Source organism: Borostomias antarcticus (genome assembly GCF_949987555.1).
Source record: "Borostomias antarcticus genome assembly, chromosome: 3".
Lineage (NCBI taxonomy): Eukaryota > Metazoa > Chordata > Actinopteri > Stomiiformes > Stomiidae > Borostomias > Borostomias antarcticus.
In genome coordinates this window covers 7,220,859-7,240,048 of record NC_140236.1, presented here as the reverse complement: position 1 = coordinate 7,240,048, position 19,190 = coordinate 7,220,859, and the positions used below count along the sequence as shown (strand labels likewise).

The 19,190-nt window shown below is 44.7% G+C and overlaps 1 protein-coding gene across 1 annotated transcript in view; it reads left to right on the top strand.

The window, feature by feature from the left end:
* Positions 1 to 13,742, top strand: part of ampd2b (adenosine monophosphate deaminase 2b) — a gene marked incomplete at both ends in the record, with an annotated part of 15,960 nt that extends 2,218 nt beyond the window's left edge. Inside the window, 17 exons of the mRNA XM_084436424.1 lie at positions 7,268 to 7,392; positions 7,771 to 7,901; positions 8,324 to 8,392; positions 8,472 to 8,577; positions 8,755 to 8,941; positions 9,192 to 9,333; positions 9,586 to 9,675; positions 9,773 to 9,902; positions 10,000 to 10,194; positions 10,377 to 10,508; positions 10,604 to 10,767; positions 10,930 to 11,056; positions 11,363 to 11,526; positions 12,057 to 12,177; positions 12,655 to 12,828; positions 13,091 to 13,201; positions 13,527 to 13,742. Of these exons, the coding sequence (XP_084292550.1) occupies positions 7,268 to 7,392; positions 7,771 to 7,901; positions 8,324 to 8,392; positions 8,472 to 8,577; positions 8,755 to 8,941; positions 9,192 to 9,333; positions 9,586 to 9,675; positions 9,773 to 9,902; positions 10,000 to 10,194; positions 10,377 to 10,508; positions 10,604 to 10,767; positions 10,930 to 11,056; positions 11,363 to 11,526; positions 12,057 to 12,177; positions 12,655 to 12,828; positions 13,091 to 13,201; positions 13,527 to 13,742 (2,384 nt within the window). The remainder of the gene's footprint in view (positions 1 to 7,267; positions 7,393 to 7,770; positions 7,902 to 8,323; positions 8,393 to 8,471; positions 8,578 to 8,754; positions 8,942 to 9,191; positions 9,334 to 9,585; positions 9,676 to 9,772; positions 9,903 to 9,999; positions 10,195 to 10,376; positions 10,509 to 10,603; positions 10,768 to 10,929; positions 11,057 to 11,362; positions 11,527 to 12,056; positions 12,178 to 12,654; positions 12,829 to 13,090; positions 13,202 to 13,526) is intronic.
* Between the last annotated feature and the right edge of the window lie 5,448 nt (positions 13,743 to 19,190).

Sequence of the window (19,190 nt, the reverse complement as noted above, 5' to 3'; positions counted from 1 at the left end):
CTGTACATCACGTGTCCGTTCATAGCATGAGATTTAAACCAATCGGAGTTTCCAATACTGCTGCACACCAGCATTATGGGGCAGTAGAGATTGCTCATAAACCTTCCCTGCTCACTTCACCACCTGGGTGTGATTTTTGACAGATACTTGGCAAATGGATCTCCCCATTGGCTTAATTGTAGGCTGCCTCTGGCTGATTGTACCTTTAAATGTCAAGCGATTACCTAACGTGTCTAATTCTGCAGCTCTTTTCTGTGCTGTTTCGGCTGAGGAAGAATCAGAAGGAGTGTGGATGAACTGAGAATGACTCAGCTGCATGCTGTGAAACTGCCGGCCCGTGTGATTTACCCGACTCCCACACACCACTTAGTGACAAATGGCTGGAGCTGGTGCTTGTTATTTAGCTGGGATAGATAGATAAACAGGAGGTTGGGAAATATAGTAGGTTAGTAAGCACTACTTTCTGCATATAGTCTAGACCTCAAGTCTCTGTGGGTGATCCAAATAAACATGTATTGTATTGCTGCTGTCTTGGTTCACATCTCTATTGAAAAAGAGGTTTTCTCAGACTAACCTGGTTAAATAAATGTTAAATGAGTAGATCAATAATGGGTTTTGATGATGTGTGCTCATAGAACTGGTTGTAGTAGCCTCCTATAGTATCCTATTTTATGACATGGTGATATGGAAACAGTCATTAGTGAGGAGGCTTATGTATTAATTACACAGTACTTTGCCCATAGTAGTTACTGACTAGGCTACTCTGTCTTATCATCACTAGCTCTACTGACTCCACTGTGTGTGCACACGTGCGTGCATGCGTGTGTGTGTGTGTGTGTGTTTGTGTGTGTGTGTGTGTGTGTGTGTGTGTGTGTGTGTGTGTGTGTGTGTGTGTGTGTGTGTGTGTGTGATACTCACAGGCTATATATTTGCCTCCATATCTTTTCGGACGGTGACTGTTATGACCATATGGAATGTTCTGTACATCTAACAGCTTTCGCAGGCTTTAATGATTGACAGAGTGTGACCGGCCCATCCCCAGAGACCCACACGATCAGCAATAACCACCTTTCAGGAGCCCCTCCATTGTTTTTTTCCCATAGTGACACAGTCATCTCTTCCACGCCCACCTTCATTACAAGCTCATGTAATTGCATAGCAGATGACCTGTGGACTATTGCCCTGTGGGCGGGGCCATGACTCACCCTGATATTACTCAAGGTTGGTGGAGGGGTCTAGAAATAAAGGGATCCCCTCATCTTGCTTCTTTTTCCATCTCATCTACACTTGTTAACACATCCAACCAGACAGTTTTCTGATGCCCCTTTGGAAAGAAGACCAGAGGTATGGCTATTATTCCTTGGGTCTTTTTGTCCTTCTCAATTTGTTTGGTTTGGTCTTCTATGGTGGCTGAATTGGTTTCTTATATTTTGTAAATGATTGATGTGTTCATAAATGCTGTTAGTAAGGATTTGAGGGAAGTTCTGAGGATATCTTAGAGTATAATGTAACACTGTACAGTAGGTCATGCTAGAGTTGGTTATTATTGTCAACCCTCTGATTGTAATACAGCTTTTCATCCACTAGGGGGAGTATGATGGACACGAATGCATTCAGATTGAATCTATTTGATTGATAAACACAAAGAAAAAACAATCTTGGTCTGTTGTGGGAACTTTGGTGAAACTGCAGGAGGTTGATGGGTCCTCTTGATAGATTTTCTATTTCTCGACTGCCTGCTGTCACACCATTTTGAGGATTTGGAGCAGGCACTCTTGTTTGTGCTCATTTTGTTCACAGCTGGGTTGCTTGTTAGAATGTGATTGTCTTGGCCTCTGGGCTTTTATGGATAGCGGGTAGAAATTGGCTTGCTCCAGATTCCCTCAAAGAACAAACGAATTAAGGTAAAAAAAACTAAACATGTCAGGTCTTTATGCAAAGCCCAGGAGTTCTGTGACCTCCGTTCACTATCATACAAAGTGGCTACATGTGCACAGGCTGAGTCAAACCATGTACTACTTACATACAAACAGTAAGTAGGCTAGTACATGGATTTGTCCCTTTTATTCTCTGTACCTGCACTCTTCACCTCTGTAAATTTCTGGTCACACAAAGACAAAACACTCATTCCCTCAAGTGTTTACAATAACTCACATGGTTAGAGTCAGCTACTCTGAAAGTTTTTTGAGCGTGGCTGTAAGCCAGCGCAACTAGGATAGCATTTGTCCAGTTATCACTCCCTCCCTCCCCCCGTTGAATGTTGACCTGCAATTTCTCTGTTGCCACCACAAGAGGCAGTAGTCCCAGCAGACCAAAATAAAGAAGGACACCAAAATCAACCTTTCACTCCGACCTTTACCTCTTGCCTTATAGGTCAGATCCTGTCCCAACCCCAATCCTTATTCTAACCCCAACCCACACTAGGGACTGGAAGTTGGACACCAAAATCAATCCACTGATCTCCACTGCACAAGTAGAGTAGCGGTCAGAGCATTGGACTCCCACCTGGGAGATTGGGGTTCAAGGCCCCAGTGGGGATGACTTTATGGGACTATACCCCAAACCTCCACACGTTCATCCTTTCACTCCAATCTTTTTATCCCTTACCTTTGTCCAGAAACAGAAGCTGAACCAATTGCAGCAAAATAATAAATGTTACAGGAATCATCAGTGTAACTGCTTTAGCCACTGACCGCTACCATTAATGTTATGGTGCTGCTAGTTGTTGTGAGCTCATGAGCTAACTGGCTATCCCGCTCTTATTGTGCTGGATTAGCATTGGAAGCATTGGAACTGATGTGTCCAGGCGACAAGACCTATCTTAATTTATCAGACATTATTTCATGTCATTTAAATTCACAGCTATTTCAGGGCATGACTAGCTTCCGTCCTACCAGTCCTGAACAGAAACAAGCCAGCCACGCGCATAAGCCAGGCTGGACCTGGCCTGGTTCCTATACCCTTTCTCTCATTTCCGTGATACCTTTAGAGAGAGAGACAGATTTTTGGGGTTTTATTCACTCAGGCTCTTACCAAGATGAGGAGCAGGATGATGCTGTCCATGACTGTCCTACTGTGCTAACCCAGATAGCATGAAGATGTCTGTTATAAACAGCAGACAGTTACTTCACACTGGCCCTTTAATCTCCTTCATGTGGGAGAGGGAGGAGGAAGAGGAGGGGGTCTGTTTTATGACACAATCATCTTCTCTGACCAGTTCCTGACATCTCAAAACAAACATAACCCTGAGACAGCCATATTCCACTTCCCCTCTCTCTCTCACTCTCTCACACACACGCGCACACAAACACACGCACCTTCATAATCAGTCCCCCGAGCCAAACATGGCGAGAGAACAGGGGGATGAGAGGAGGAGGGGTTGATGTGGAAAGATAGCAAACACCAAGCTGCGCCGAGGAAGAGCCACCTCCAGGAGTGGGGTAGCCTCTCTCACCCCTGCCCCTCTGCACCACGTGGTACGTTCCAGATCAATGTCAGAGGCATTTAAATGAGGAGGATCAGCTGCAGACGCAGCGACAGCTGGCCAGAACCAGGAGAGGCAAAGAGAGTGGGGGGGGGTCAGAGACTGGGATGAGGGGGAGTGGATGGATCTACAGGAGCAGCTCTGTGTATGTACAATATGAGAGAGAGAGTGTGTGTGTGTGTGTGTGTGTGTGTGTGTGTGTGTGTGTGTGTGTGTGTGTGTGTGTGTGTGGTTGTCAGTGTTATTGTTTTGACAGTGTGTGTATATGTCTCTCTTTCTTTCTTTCTTTCTTTCTTTCTTTCTTTCTTTCTTTCTTTCTTTCTTTCTTTCTTTCTTTCTTTCTTTCTTTCTCCATCCCTCTCTCCCTCTCTCTCTCTCTCTCTCTCTCTCTCTCTCCCACCCCTACTATCTCTCACTCTCTGTCTTCACATCATCCCAACTGCAAAAGGAGAAGGGACGGCATCCCAGGGCAGTTTGGCATGTTCTCATCCTGAGTTTCTCATCCTGACTCTAGCTGTCGGCTCACACAGGCTTAGAGGAGAGAGGTACGCTTTGCTCCACTGATCCCACATGAACAAAACGCTATCTCACTCCTCTAACCCCCCCCCCTTCCTCTCCTTGTTGTTGCCACTGGCTTGTGTTATTCTCCTCTGGTCAGTGGCGTTTGTATTGTGCTGAGGATAATGACTGTGGATTGATTGGCCGGGGCAAACTAGCTTTCTTTTGTCTTGGACAGCGTGGAGGTGGGTGAGAGAACTGTGGGGAAGAGAAAGAAAGGCAGACTTTGGTGTGTGTGTGTGTGTGTGTGTGTGTGTGTGTGTGTGTGTGTGTGTCTGTGTGTCTGTGTGTCTGTGTGTCTGTGTGTCTGTTTCTGTGTTTCTGTGAGAGACTTTAGATGCTTGGTTCAGAACCACTCAAAGTGTAGGGAGGTTTCCATGATGCTGCAGGCTAGTGATTGTGTGTGCGTGCGTGTTGACAAAAGACTCACCTCTGTATTACTGCCTATGCTGCATGGTCCAGTAGCCAGTTTGTAATAAGATCAGCAGCCAGTTTGTAATGAGATTGCGTTGTGATGTATTGTCTTGGAACACTGGTTTGTGGGGGTAACCAGCAGTGGGACGTCTAGAAACAACAATTACTGTACCATTACAGTACTGTAATAACACAGTCAACTGATTTGAGTTACATGCACAATAGCTCTGTGTCAACCTGCTACTCTAGATACTCAGCAGCTGTTATGACAGTTGGCATATCAAGATTGAGGCGACGGTACAATGAATTGCCGGTCCCATGGGTTATTTGCTCATCAGCTTCGATGAAAAAGACCAGAGTGGTGAGAGAGAGAGAGAGAGAGAGAGAGAAAGAGAAGAGAGAGAAGAGGAAGTTAATTCCACAGGGAGTCTCTTGACACTTGACTCTGCTCTTCTCTGTCAGATGAGTTTTCCACTAGCTCCCCCTCCTCCAGGGCTGTTGACACAGAGGAGTCACAGAGGAGTCACGAGGAGGTGGGGAGCTTGTGTCGTATGCAGGAGGAGTCACCAGGAGGTGAGGAGCTTGTGTCGTATGCAGGAGGCGTCAACAGGAGGTGGGGAGCTTGTGTAGTATGCAGGAGGAGTCAACAGGAGGTGGGGAGCTTGTGTCGTATGCAGGAGGAGTCAACAGGAGGTGGGGAGCTTGTGTAGTATGCAGGAGGAGTCAACAGGAGGTGGGGAGCTTGTGTCGTATGCAGGAGGCTGTGTATTGCTGCTAAAAAATGCATGTAGTGGAAGTCAATTAGCAAGTTGATACCGTTTGACCTCCTTGTCCTGTTAGGCGTCAACACCAGTTGAATGGGACAAAAGGATGGAGAGAGACGTCAACACGGTGTTGACATTACAGACCATCTACCATCATAGCTATGTTTCCACATATTAGTTTTTGGTGCAGCATATTGAAGTCTTTTGACGATGGCACAATTAAGAGAATCGGGTGCCCCAGTCAAGGAGAATGTTCCCTCTGAGTCCTTCAATATATGTTACCATGCCATGCACACTGCGCATGAAACGTGGTTTTGGTCGTGAGTTGGTCTTTGGTGTGTTTTTCATCCATGGGGGCCTGAATGGTTACGCAATCATGGATGCTCCAGATCCAAATATAGCAGCCATGAAGGGATTAGCCCAGGGCCCAGTGGGCTCAGCTGTCTCTGCTGCTGGTCGCATGCAGTCCTCTGTGCCACCCCTTTCTGCCTGCTGTCCAGCACTGCCAGGACAAACAGTGATGTTCCCACAGAGGTGCAATCTACGGATGCACCTGTGTCAGAGAAGCCCACACAGAGATTCACAGTAGCTCACTGCGTCGTAGCCGTGTGAGAGAGACAGCGCTTCTCTGTGAATAAGCCTCTATGGTTCTGGATCTGACAAAATGGCTGCATAAAAACAACAATCACAGTGGTGATTACAGTAAGTAGGACGTGCAGTGTAATTTGTGCTTGTGCTCAAACTGAATCACGAAAGAAGTCGGTACTCCAGCCAGGCTCACATTGTCTCCCAGCTGGTATATGATAAGGCCCCTTATGTGTGTGTTGTTTCAAGTAGAATGGAGGGTTAGAAATCAGCCCTAAAGATAAAGGAGTTACGCTAATGCAGTTCCCCACCCCCCCCCAAAGCACTGTTGAGTGTGTGATAATGCCTACTTTGTGTACCTGAATGCAGCTTTTGGGAATATACATGTACAGTTACTGTTATGAAGAGCTGTGGTGTATTGGTGTTAGTAGGCGATGCATGATTCTCTGTTGACACGATACATGTACATTATACAACAACCTACTGTGTGTGTGCGTGTGTGTGTGCGTGTGTGTGTGTGTGTGTGTGTTTAATAATTACACGGGTAGGCACTAGGGCACTAGGCTCTCACACGTTCTAGCACACAGTGGCTGGAGGCTGTGGATGAAATATTCAGCAGGACTATGAATATTTCAGAGGCTAGCGTGCGTTTCCGAGGCAAGATTAATATCATTGTCCAGTGATACACACTGACCGCTAAATATACTCTTGGGAACAGAGAGGTGGAGACATTCACTCTCCAGCTGTCTGGAGCATGGGTGAACATCTCCCTGTAGTGAGGTTACCACTGTGATCTTTGTCTCTCCAGCAACTCCCAGTCCCACATCGGGCTCGTCTGGGAGCATATTTTGCTGCTTCTCCATCTCGTTCTCCTGCAACTTTGCGTGAGAAATGGGCTATGAAAGTATAGTGTTGTAGGGTCAACAATGGAGGGTATTTACCAGTGTGTGTTTGTGTGTGTGTGTGTGTGTGTGTGTGTGTGTCTGTGTATGTGTGTTGGTGGCCCCTCCACCTGAATGGTCCATTGTGCCTTCAGGCACAAACAGTGTCTGAGCTCAGACCTCCAGGGCTCTGTAGACCAACTGACGGAGGAACAACAGGCATCTGTCGTCTCTGTGTTGAACTCTGTGGACTTGGCTAGTTTGGCAAGACGAGTAATCCCGCAGAAAAATGCCCTCATTGAGCCAAGTTGATTCGGATTCCTTTTTTGGACTGATTGCTATCTTTTTCTTCCCATCGTCTTCTCCCTCCATCAGCATGTCTCACAGATGGACAGAATGTTCATGACAGAGGAGGGAAGGGGGGAAAAATGGACAAGGACAGTTACCATTCTAGTCTTGAGATTGATGGCCTCAATTATGTCCAGAGAATGATCCTTCTCCTTCTTTCTTCCCTCCTCTCTCCTCCCTCCTTCTCTCCTCTCCCCCTTCTCTCACTCTGTTTCCCATGAGTCTTTCTGCAGTCGACCCTCGCAGTGTCCGACACCTCCTCACTTCCCAGCATTCCTTGCCGGGGATATCAGTGGCCCTCAAACATCCCATCGACCTGCGTACCTCCATGGATGGCATGTACAAGGAGATTGCGGAGGTGAGTGACCATTGCAGATTTTATTAGCATTTATGTGTCCTTTCTAATTCAGAAGAAAAATACAAGTGTGTTTCAGTTATTTCAGTTGGGATTCATTATTGGTCACTTAATGTTTGATCTTTGATCTGTTGGTTGTGTGTGTGTGTGTGTGTGTGTGTGTGTGTGTGTGTGTGTGTGTGTGTGTGTGTGTGTGTGTGTGTGTGTGTCATGGATGTATGGTGTGTGTGTGTGTGTGTGTGTGTGTGTGTGTTTGTGTGTGTGTGTGTGTGTATGTGTGTGTGTGTGTGTGTGTGTGTATGTGTCATGGATGTATGGTGTGTGTGTGTGTGTGTGTGTGTGTGTGTGTGTGTGTGTGTGTGTGTGGTGTGTGTACTGTAGGAGCTCTTCTCTCGCAGCCTGGCGGAGAGTGAAATGCGCAGCGCCCCCTATGAGTTCCCTGAGGACAGCCCCATCGAGCAGCTGGAGGAGAGACGCCAGCGCCTGGAGAGACAGATCAGCCAGGACGTCAAGTAAGAGACAATACGAGACCAAGCAGGGACAGAGGGACGGACAGATAGATAGATAGATAGATAGATAGATAGATAGATAGATAGATAGATAGATAGATAGATAGATAGATAGATAGATAGATAGATAGATAGATAGATAGATAGATAGATAGATAGATAGATAGATGGACGGACGGACGGACGGACGGACGGACGGACGGACGGACGGACGGACGGACGGACGGACGGACGGACGGACGGACGGACGGACGGACGGACGGACGGACGGACGGACGGACGGACGGACGGACGGACGGACGGACGGACGGACGGACGGACGGACGGACGGACGGACGGACGGACGGACGGACGGACGGACGGACGGACGGACGGACGGATGGATAAATGAGGCCTGCCTCTAAACCTTTCCATTACATCCCTAGGTTTGAGCCTGATATCCTTCTCCGAGCCAAACAAGAGTTCATGAAAACCGACAGCGCTTCAGATTTAGAGTGAGTAATCAGTCCTCCATTGAGTTCAACCTGTTAACATAACTTGTCTAAAGGTTTCTCCTCTTTCAATGCACATCAGGTACATGAAGGAGCAGAGCGATGCGCTGACGGACCCCTGTGAGAGAGAACTGGTTCCAGAGAGAGAGTACCAGAGAGTCAGCATCTCTGGGGAGGAGAAGTGTGGGGTGGGTCGCAGTAATCTTTCCCAAAAAAGACCTCATACAATCCATTGCTTTCAATACAGCCAAAGCTATGAAGAAAAGCTCTGTGCTCTCTGACAGCTTAAACAGATCATCTGTGTACCGTGTTTTGAATATTCTCTCATCTTCTCTCTTTCCTTTCCTCTTTGCTGTCCCGCCCAGGTGCCTTTCATAGACCTGCTGGATGCAGCCAAGTGTGTGGTGAAGGCTCTCTTTATACGGGAGAAGTACATTGGCCTGTCCATGCAGGGCTTCTGCAGGACCACAGCCCGTTACCTGCAGGACATGAGTGACAGACCCCTGAACATGGGCATCTACGAGGAAGTCCCTGAGACCTCCGTCACTGCTGGTACACGGCACGCACGCACGCACACACACACGCACGCCAGAACACACAGATCCAACACGCACTTGACACGCCACACTCACCGGGGTTTCACACACCATCTGTTCCTCGCTCCCGGCCGGCCATCGCTCCATGTGCAGATTGTGAGAACTGTTGTTGATACAGTGTTCACATGAACTGCTCTATTGGCTGTATGCTTTTTGCACTCCCACCTTCCGGTAACGTTACATAACATTCTGTCCCTCTCCATCAGGCGCCACAGTGCACCCTCCTGTTTCAGAGACTCACCCCTATGAGAACCAAGACCCTGCTAGCATGCCCCATGACATGGGCTATGGCTGCAAGATGGTGAATGGTCTGGTGCATTTATACACCAAGAGGGACACTATGGACAAGTGAGACACAGCCCTGACACTTTACTCTTCACCCAATATTTCTTATAAATGTGCTTTTTTTTGTGTTTGACGTCAGGCATTAGATATTGGACTGCACTTATATAACGCTTTTCCACCTTAGCGGCACTCAAAGCGCTTTACAATGGCCTCTCATTCACCCATTCACACACACATTCACACACCAATATTGTGCAAAGTCCATGAGAACTGTCCATTTTGACTAAAGCTCTGTGTCATTCTCATATTGTGCAGAAGCACAGAGTTGGACCTGCCCTATCCAGATCTTCAGGAATACATCGCTGACATGAATGTCATGATGGCCCTGATCATCAATGGACCAGTGTGAGTGGTTTTTCCCCGTCGCCTGTGACAAACTGTGGAGAGTTTAATTTATCACTAGAGCTGACGCAGTTCTGTGTTTGCTTAACCACCGGCGCAGAAAGTCCTTCTGCTACCGCCGGCTGCAGTACCTGAGCTCCAAGTTCCAGATGCACGTCCTGCTTAACGAGATGAAGGAGCTGGCGGCACAGAAGAAGGTCCCACACCGGGACTTCTACAACATACGCAAGGTGGGCCCACCAGAAAAAAACAGCTATCTATCAAACCTATTGATAGTGAGGTTTAGTTTACCCATAACATCCTCTGTATCTGTGATTCTTTGTGCAGGTGGACACACATATCCATGCCTCTTCCTGCATGAACCAGAAGCACCTGCTGCGCTTCATCAAGCGGGCGATGAAGAAGTACCCCGGGGAGATTGTCCATGTGGAGAGAGGTGTAGGCCAGACACTGATGGAGGTGTTTGAGAGCATGAATCTCACCGCCTTCGATCTGAGCGTGGACACATTGGACATGCACGCAGTGAGTAGCCTAGTGTTCTGAGGGGAAAATTAGACTAGAATATCGACTAGAAGTAGAGGAGATGGTGAGGTAGGAGAATGAACTATCGCTTCTTGAAGACGATTGGCTATTTGACTAGATAGCTTAACAGCAATAAGTTGGGAAATTGCTCAGAGTGACAACTGTCCCCATTCTTTTCACAGGACCGCAACACTTTTCATCGCTTTGACAAGTTCAACGCCAAATACAACCCCATTGGCGAGTCAATCCTGCGAGAGATCTTCATCAAGACTGACAACCATGTCGAGGGAAAATACTTTGGTCACATAATCAAGGTGAATTGATTCAAGTTTCTATCCTGAATGCCTGAAAGGGAATTTTCTGCTGTATTTGCGCCCTCTGCTGACCGGTGTCTGCCTCTGCGTCTCAGGAGGTGATGGCTGACCTGGAGGAGAGCAAGTACCAGAACGTGGAGCTGCGCCTGTCCATCTATGGACGCTCCAGGGACGAGTGGGACAAACTGGCCCAGTGGGCCATCAAACACAGGGTGTACTCCGACAATGTGCGCTGGCTGGTGCAGGTGCCTAGACTCTTGTAAGTGCAACTTCTATCCAAGGAGGAATGTACTGTATCCACCTTCTCCAATTTCCCTTGAAAACCTGTAGAATTGTTCTTAAACAGGATTCTTGAAAATTCTCAAACTTGAGCAATATTTACTGCAGCAATAGTTGTGACCAAACCTTTCTACTCTCACAGTGATGTCTACCACACCAAGAAGCAACTGTCTAACTTCCAAGAGATGCTTGAGAACATCTTCATGCCCCTGTTTGAGGTCACCATCAACCCGAGAAGCCACCCAGAGCTCCACCTCTTCCTTCAACATGTAAGCAAACACGGGCTTAGTGGCTCCAAGGATATTGCATTTGATCGTCCTATCATGGCCAACAGTAGCACATGTACTGTAGCCTATGCTTACCGCCCACCCACACTATCGGATCGTTAGCTTTTCGGTGGCGTAGCTGGCTAAAGCAGTGTTTTAATGAGGTGTTCATGTGCGTTGGCAAGTCGGAGGACACAAGATCGAACCCAGCGTGAGCAGGTGAGGGTGGAAGCGATGCTGCTGACTGACACAGTGAAACCTGTGACACTAACACTAATTAAGGTCTATTTTTGTGTGTGTTATATTAAGGTGGTGGGCTTCGACAGTGTCGACGACGAGTCTAAACCAGAGCAACACATCTTCAACCTGGACAGCCCTCTTCCAGTCAACTGGACAGAGGATAAAAACCCTCCCTACTCCTATTATCTCTACTACATGTATGCTAACATGACTGTGTTCAATCACCTTCGCAGGTATGAGACCACGCCTCAGTTTACCTTTAGAACTATAACTTCGTCATCATCATGGCTGTCAACCCTTGGTTGCATGTTGTAGCCACCATTACGTCATACCACTACCTCATGTGTGAGGCCATTGATATACGGTAGTGCCACTGCTCCACAAAGAGATTTAACATTTCCGTGAATGTCCATCTGTGAACATAACTATGCATAGTTATCGATTCAGAGGAAATTTGTCAATTGTAATATTATTACGCAGTTCAAAGTGAAACATAACATAAACATCACCTACTGTAGCCTTTGGTTTGACCAGCTGCTGTGAGAAAATGTAAGATTCAATGTACAGTAATAACAATTCAAGATTCTGTGTAATAACATAAAAACATTTACTTAATCTCATCAGCAAGTAAAGAATAATAATAGACATTTTCCTTCAAAGCATCTCCAGGTCGTTTGGGTTGCAAAATTGTCACAGGTATGCATTGTAAAGTTATGTTCTGTGGTCAAAGTCTCATACACACACTATCTATGTATGACTCCAGGCAGCGGGGCTTCCACACGCTCGTGCTGAGGCCCCACTGCGGGGAGGCGGGGCCTATCCATCACCTGGTCTCTGGCTTCATGCTGTCTGAGAGCATCTCCCATGGGCTGCTGTTGAGGAAGGTATGGGCAGTGCTCCAATCTGTCCACATTAGCCTGCTTCACTGCTTCAGCTGCTCTGTCTCACACACTAGAAGGGAAGGACTCGGTGACCTTGTGGGGAGCCTTTCAAACATCTAGACTGGGAAATTATTCATGGTTTGTTGCTTTGGAGCAATATGGGTCACTTCACCTGTCTAAAGGTGAAACTCTCTATAGCTTTGTGGCGCTAAGATCAGTGTCCAAAATATAAATTTAAACGGAAGTGTGATAGGATGAGTGCAACTAAGTCAGAAAACCTACATTGCAGTTACTTATTCATAGTTCTTATGTTTTGAATGCAAATACTGTGTGTTATATGACCCATTGACTCTTGTTTTTATTCTGTACCTGTTCTGTTCTATCTTTCTGCTGTTGTAATGCCCATGTTTCCCCTGCTGGGGACCATTAAAGTTATTCTTATCTTCTCTTATCTAATACTAAACATTTCCCTTGCTCCAGGCTCCTGTGCTGCAGTACCTATACTACCTGGCCCAGATAGGCATCGCTATGTCCCCTCTCAGCAACAACAGCCTGTTCCTCAGCTACCACCGGAACCCCCTGCCAGAATATCTGTCCCGAGGCCTCATGGTCTCCCTCTCAACCGATGACCCCCTGCAGTTCCACTTCACCAAGGTCGGTGCCTCTGCAAGTCAACGCATGTACAACACATCACTAAGAATTACTAGTTCAACACATGCCAATACAAGACAATAATGTGAGAGATACTACTCTATTTTACTCTACTATATACTCCACTCTACTAATATGTGAGAGATAATATAATATAATCACCTGCACAGGTAGTTCACAATTGTTTTTGTGTAGTTGAGAGAGGGAATGTAGGGCAGCTGTACTGCTACTGTATGAATCGTTTTCTTGCAACGGCGCCCTCTAGGAGCCACTGATGGAAGAGTACAGCATCGCTGCCCAGGTGTGGAAGCTCAGTTCCTGTGACATGTGCGAGCTGTCCAGAAACAGTGTGCTGATGAGTGGATTCTCTCACAAGGTACTGCCAGGCCACACTCACTATCTGGTCTCCACAGACCTTGGCTATACTTCTCAGTGGTCCAGTCATATATTTGTACTGGGATTATATTATATTGCACTGTACTTTAGATTGCTATTCTTGCACTTTGCCTTCAGCACTATATTATGTTCTTAGTCACTTGTTTTAGAGGGAAGATGCACTTGTGAGTTCTGGCAAGTAGTAGTACATTGGCTCTTCCTACGTTAAATGCGATTATTGTTAGTCGCTTTGGATAAAAGCGTCTGCTAAATGACTGTAATGTAATGTAATGTAACTCTCCCGCATTGGTCCTCTTTCTCCTCAGGCAAAGAGCTATTGGCTCGGCCCTCACTACATAAAGGAAGGACAGGAGGGCAACGACATCAGACGCAGCAACGTCCCCGACATCCGAGTGGCGTACCGCTATGAGACCATGTGTGAGGAGCTCAATCTGATCACCCAGGCCATACGCACAGACGAGCTGGAGACCATCGAAGAGGAGGGTAGCTTGTGTATGGGGTCGGCTCAGGCCGAGAAGTGAGGATGACATCCCCCCCCTGTGGGACCAAGACTAGCATGGACTTCATATCTCCTCAGATATCCTCAACACGCACACGGACGTCTTGTGAGAGAGCTGGGTGGTTATGGAAGGACCTATTCCTGTCAGTAATTTGAGGTTTTACCTATCCAATGTTTTCACTTTTGGATAACTGATTTCATTTGTTGTTATTGATGTTAAACTTTTGCTGTGATATTGTCTCCCCATCTGTTTATTTGAGAGTGAACACATTCTTCATATGGTATTTTTCTGTCATACAATGATACACGATCCATCCCTATGTTTAAAAAAATCACTCAGTTGTACAGTAAAAGAAAATATTTAAAAAATAAAAAAGTCATACCTATTTCACTAGCACGTCTATGGTGTCAAAAGTCTACAGCTACTGCTCTGACTGAAGAATCAGTGATATGAATCAGCTAGTATTGACCAAGGCAACATACTCCTCTCTGCTGCTACTCCTGTGTTTATGGTGTTGTCCCTTGGTGGCATAAAGGCACTTTACTGTATGTTTGTTGTTACTGTTTACACTACTACCATGGTAATGTGTTGGCTTAGCCTTAGACTAATCCAGTTGTGCAGTATATAGTAACTACCTTATCTTTTTATTTGGTTTTATTCTACAATCCTTTCTGGAGTTTACACATTCCATACCTGAAGTTGGATTTGTTAGCTATTAGGGGAATATGCAGAATTCAAATCCAGTTTTGTGTGCTGTCGATAATCCATGGTGTAGATGTTTGTGTTTCTTCGGTGACGGCATAATCATATTTTAAATTATACCCCAGTCCACTTGTTAGTTTACTCCCTGATATAAACTCAGCTAGTGCCAGAATCTACAGTAACATTTAGTATCATTGGTTATGATCTTGATATGACAGGAAGTCAATACCACTTTCAGCCATAATTGCTCATGCAAACCTCTCAAAACACTTTAGTTGACTGTCTCTTTCCCGAAACAGACAGAAAAGTCTATTTCGTTAAGATACATGTAATTGATTTATTTTCTAAATAATTGTACACTCCATATTTATTTGTTGTATGTATTCTTTCATGAAATAAATGTATCTACAGTATGATGAAGGAATTTATTTGTGGATGTAAATGCATCCTTTCCTACCTACCTTCTGTCCTTCTTTCCTTTCCTTTCCTAATATTTTACTCCTTACCAGGTGTATGGTTGTTCACTGATCTTGATTTGGTCAGTGAAATGTTGGCTGAATGCAGAACGTGCAAAGTTCTGCATGCCAAGATGAGGGAGGAGTCACAGGCAACAGTTAAAGATAATCATATGATTAGGATAGTATCTGCAGACAGTTGGGAACTCCCAGAGGGAGCAGAGAGGGTAGAAAAAGGACTGTTAATGAGGGTGAGCGCCAAGAACCCAAGACTTCATGGCTCTGTCTGAAGTTAATTTTTAGCGTGGAGGATTGTAATTGTTAGAGATAATAATGTAATGACACAATGTGATTTTTTTTTTTAAGTAATAAAAAATCATTGTAATAACTGGTTGATAATGTAGCAGGAGGCTGAGCAAACAACCTTTTGCATGTATTGTAATAACTTATTTTTTTACATTTTCCATCAGTTATATACATTACAATACATTATATACGAGCAAAAATATGTTTCTCCTGATAGTGTAATTTTATTACATTATAACGACAGTTAATAGTCTAATTTGTGGATTAAAGGGGTAATTGCTTCAATGTAGAGTAGTATGCATGTCTCTAATTCAAGGCTCAAAATGTTCATACACCCCCCACCCTCTATCCTGGGCCTATGTATGTGCATGTGTGCGTGTGTGTGTGGCGTGTGTGCATGTGTGTATGTTAGTGAACTGACACTAACAACACATTTTGTGAAATACTATAACACAATATCAGTCACACATCAATATCACGTTACGGTTTTAATGAAAATCATTCTTAAAAATTCTACAGTTGTAATTCAACTGGAATGCAAGATTTTCTATCAACAATGGAAAGTAATTTGATTACACTGTATTGTGTTACTCCATTGTAACTCAAATGTTAGTGCACACTGTAAAAAATAACATTTCCTGATTTGAACAAAATGAGGTCTCTAGTAGGCTACAGTTAATTTCACACAGGATCAGCTTCAATGTTTTTTTCTTCAGGACCAGACATAGGATCAGCTTCAATGTTTTTTTCTTCAGGACCAGACATAGGATCAGCTTCAATGCCACTGCCAGGGCTACACCCAGGGTCAACTTCAATGCCAAAGCAAGGGCAGGGTTTATTTCTAAAAGGCAGCCTTTCATTCTTAGCCTCCTCCTGTATGGCCTGAATATATGGATCAACTGGTCCATCGAGACTCCAACCAAAAGTGACCAATAGCTAACACAGAGAGGTTTTCAGGGAGATTACAGAGGTTGCATCAACCCTTGGGTTGACCAAAAACTGAGGCAGGAAGGGTCATCTGGTCCCCAAATGTGGTCCCCAAATGTTTCATGCCATGCTATGGACCTTCCATTATGTCCCCTCTACATACTGCGAAAGTGGTGTCCCATATCCATTTCAATGGGACAATTTCTTAGTGACTATTTCCTCCCTCAATGTTGTTGTAGCAGACCTGAATATCCCCGTGGTGACCAGTTGATCTGCCATTGCAGCAAATAGCCTGAGGAAGAGCCGTCCCATGGGACCTAATTTCGGGAAAAAAAAATGCCTACGGTCAATGGCGATAAACAAATGGAAGAGCATTAGGGCCAACAGCGGAGTTTTCTTTTTTTAAGCTTCTGAGTTTAAAGTCAGAAATTCAGACTTTTTTCTCAGAAATTCAGACTTTAATCTCAGAAGTTATTTCAGACTTTTTTCTCAGAAATTCTGACTTTAAAGACAGAAAGTCTGACTTTAAACTCAGAAGCATAAAAAAATAATAAACTCAGTTGTTGGCCCTAATGCTCTTGTCGTAATACTGTAAAGCAATTATTCCAGTCGTAGATAGATAGATAGATAGATAGATAGATAGATAGATAGATAGATAGATAGATAGATAGATAGATAGATAGATAGATAGATAGATAGATAGATAGATAGATAGATAGATAGATAGATAGATAGATATACCTTCATTTCAGATTTTTTACTGTGAGCTTTTTCATTCATTTAAAGTGGAGGCAAATACTGGATCCACACATAGTGATCAAGTGGAGGACTCACACACCTCAAAATGTTTCAAAGAAAACTCCTTGGATAGAGACTTAGATTTTCTTTTCAAAAAGAAAAAGTGCTGACAAACGTTTCGGTCATGCGACCATCATCAAGTGACACTTGGTCGCATGACCGAAACGTTTGTCAGCACTTTTTCTTTTTGAGCACTTGTATTTCACAATGAGCATTTAAAATTAAACACTTTTTTTTAAAGTCTCTATCCAAGGAGTTTTCTTTGAAACATTTTGAGGTGTGTGAGTGATCCTCTACTTGAATATTTAAATCTTCATTAAGACTACCGCACCCTCTACCAACCACTCAAAGAAAGACTAAGAAAGGCGCAACAGTCCACCCCTGTCCTTCCACACATAGTAACCCTGGTCTCAAATAAGTATGTCATTGAGCATGGTACCCTGTATCATGTACATAGGACATAGGCTATAAACTACCTTGGACCTTGATCAACATATGGCTTTTTTTTAGATTCAGACAGATCCTCACCGCTCGATAGATATGCCTCTTGATGAGGATGTAGAGGATGGGGAGCGTGAGGTAGGCCAGAAACTCCCAGATCTTGCCCGTCAGCAGCATCCATAGCACATGGTCAGGTGCCTGGATCCTCACCCAGCACCAGCCCACCGACACCTCAGATGCATCATAGCCAATCTTGTGCAAGCTCAGGGCTGCAACGGTGATGCCTAGGGGAACGCTCCAACTGGGCAAGAAAGTAACAGAGAGGAGAGATGAGAAGCATAAACTCACAACATTCATTTATTAGCACATACTGTAACTAGCTAGCACATTCTCAAAAGCTGACTTCCTGTTACCATGCAAGTTGATAGTCAGTCAGTGTGTTGATCTGGTAGGCTTTTCTGACAGTGTGATATCAATACTGCATGTGTAATGAATAGATTCTGACTTTAAACTCAGAAGCATAAAAAAATAATAAACTCAGTTGTTGGCCCTAATGCTCTTGTCGTAATACTGTAAAGCAATTATTCCAGTCGTAGATAGATAGATAGATAGATAGATAGATAGATAGATAGATAGATAGATAGATAGATAGATAGATAGATAGATAGATAGATAGATAGATAGATAGATAGATAGATAGATAGATAGATAGATAGATAGATATTACAGAAAGGTTGGGAAAGAAAAGAAACACTTATAGAGTAACAAAAAATACGCTAGATAAGGGGGGAGGTAGCAGCATAAAAAGAAGGACAGGGACTAGGCTATATAAATCCATATGTACAGTGTGGTAGCTGTCTGTAAATGTCATGGATGTATTAATAGAACTGGATACAGTCACTCCATTCACTGACCGCTATCAACAATGAAGCATGGAGGTACCGCGCCATCTTGGCAAATTTGTAGTCATTTGACTATTTCCGGTGACTTTTGTACATGCGCAGTTGTGCTTTTCTGTCCGACGCGCGTCCACGAAAAAGTTCACCTTTATGTGAAATGCAGATGCACGTTCCCGGCTCTCCCCGCTTTGATTTAGCAATGAAAACCGGCTTGCATATTAACCTGTTTTTGTCAAATATATCCATTGGAGAAATTATTTTTTCATCCAGGCATCTTAGTTTTAACAGGTTAAATATAACTGAACATGTTTTGTTTGCTAGTAGATGGTATTCATTCCGTTCGCGATAACGTTATTGCAGCCAGGCTAAATTCCTCCAGGGAGCCAGTGACCGGCGAGTTGAAGAGCTTCACTCCCCGCCAGCAGGAGCTTTGGCCGCTGCTACCGCATCTCGGATAACCCGCTGAGTTCGTGGCTGCTATTTCACATTCGCCCTTGATCAATCGAATCTTATCTCCGTATAAATACACATTAAGCCTATATCGCCTTATTCACCACAAAATATGTTTCAATCTGAGGTTATTTTCATAGATAGATTTTGCCTAATTTTTGATAATTTACTGCCATGCAGGCCGTCTGCGCTGTCCCCAGCACCACCTTAACAGAGGAAGTTTGAAATGTCTAAATATTCCCAAGCATGTATTTCCATTCGTAAATCACATTAGCTGACCTGCCCGGACAACTGCATCTCATCCGATAAACATAGCCTATGAACAATACATCCATGATGGCAAGACAGAAACGCAGACACAAGTTCAAGTACCACAAATAAAGGTAGCCTATTAATTCTAACATCAACGGGGTCCCGGCTAAAGTCTTTTAATACCATCCATCGTCATCCGCTTATCCGGGGTCGGGTCGCGGAGGCAGCAGTTCCAGCAG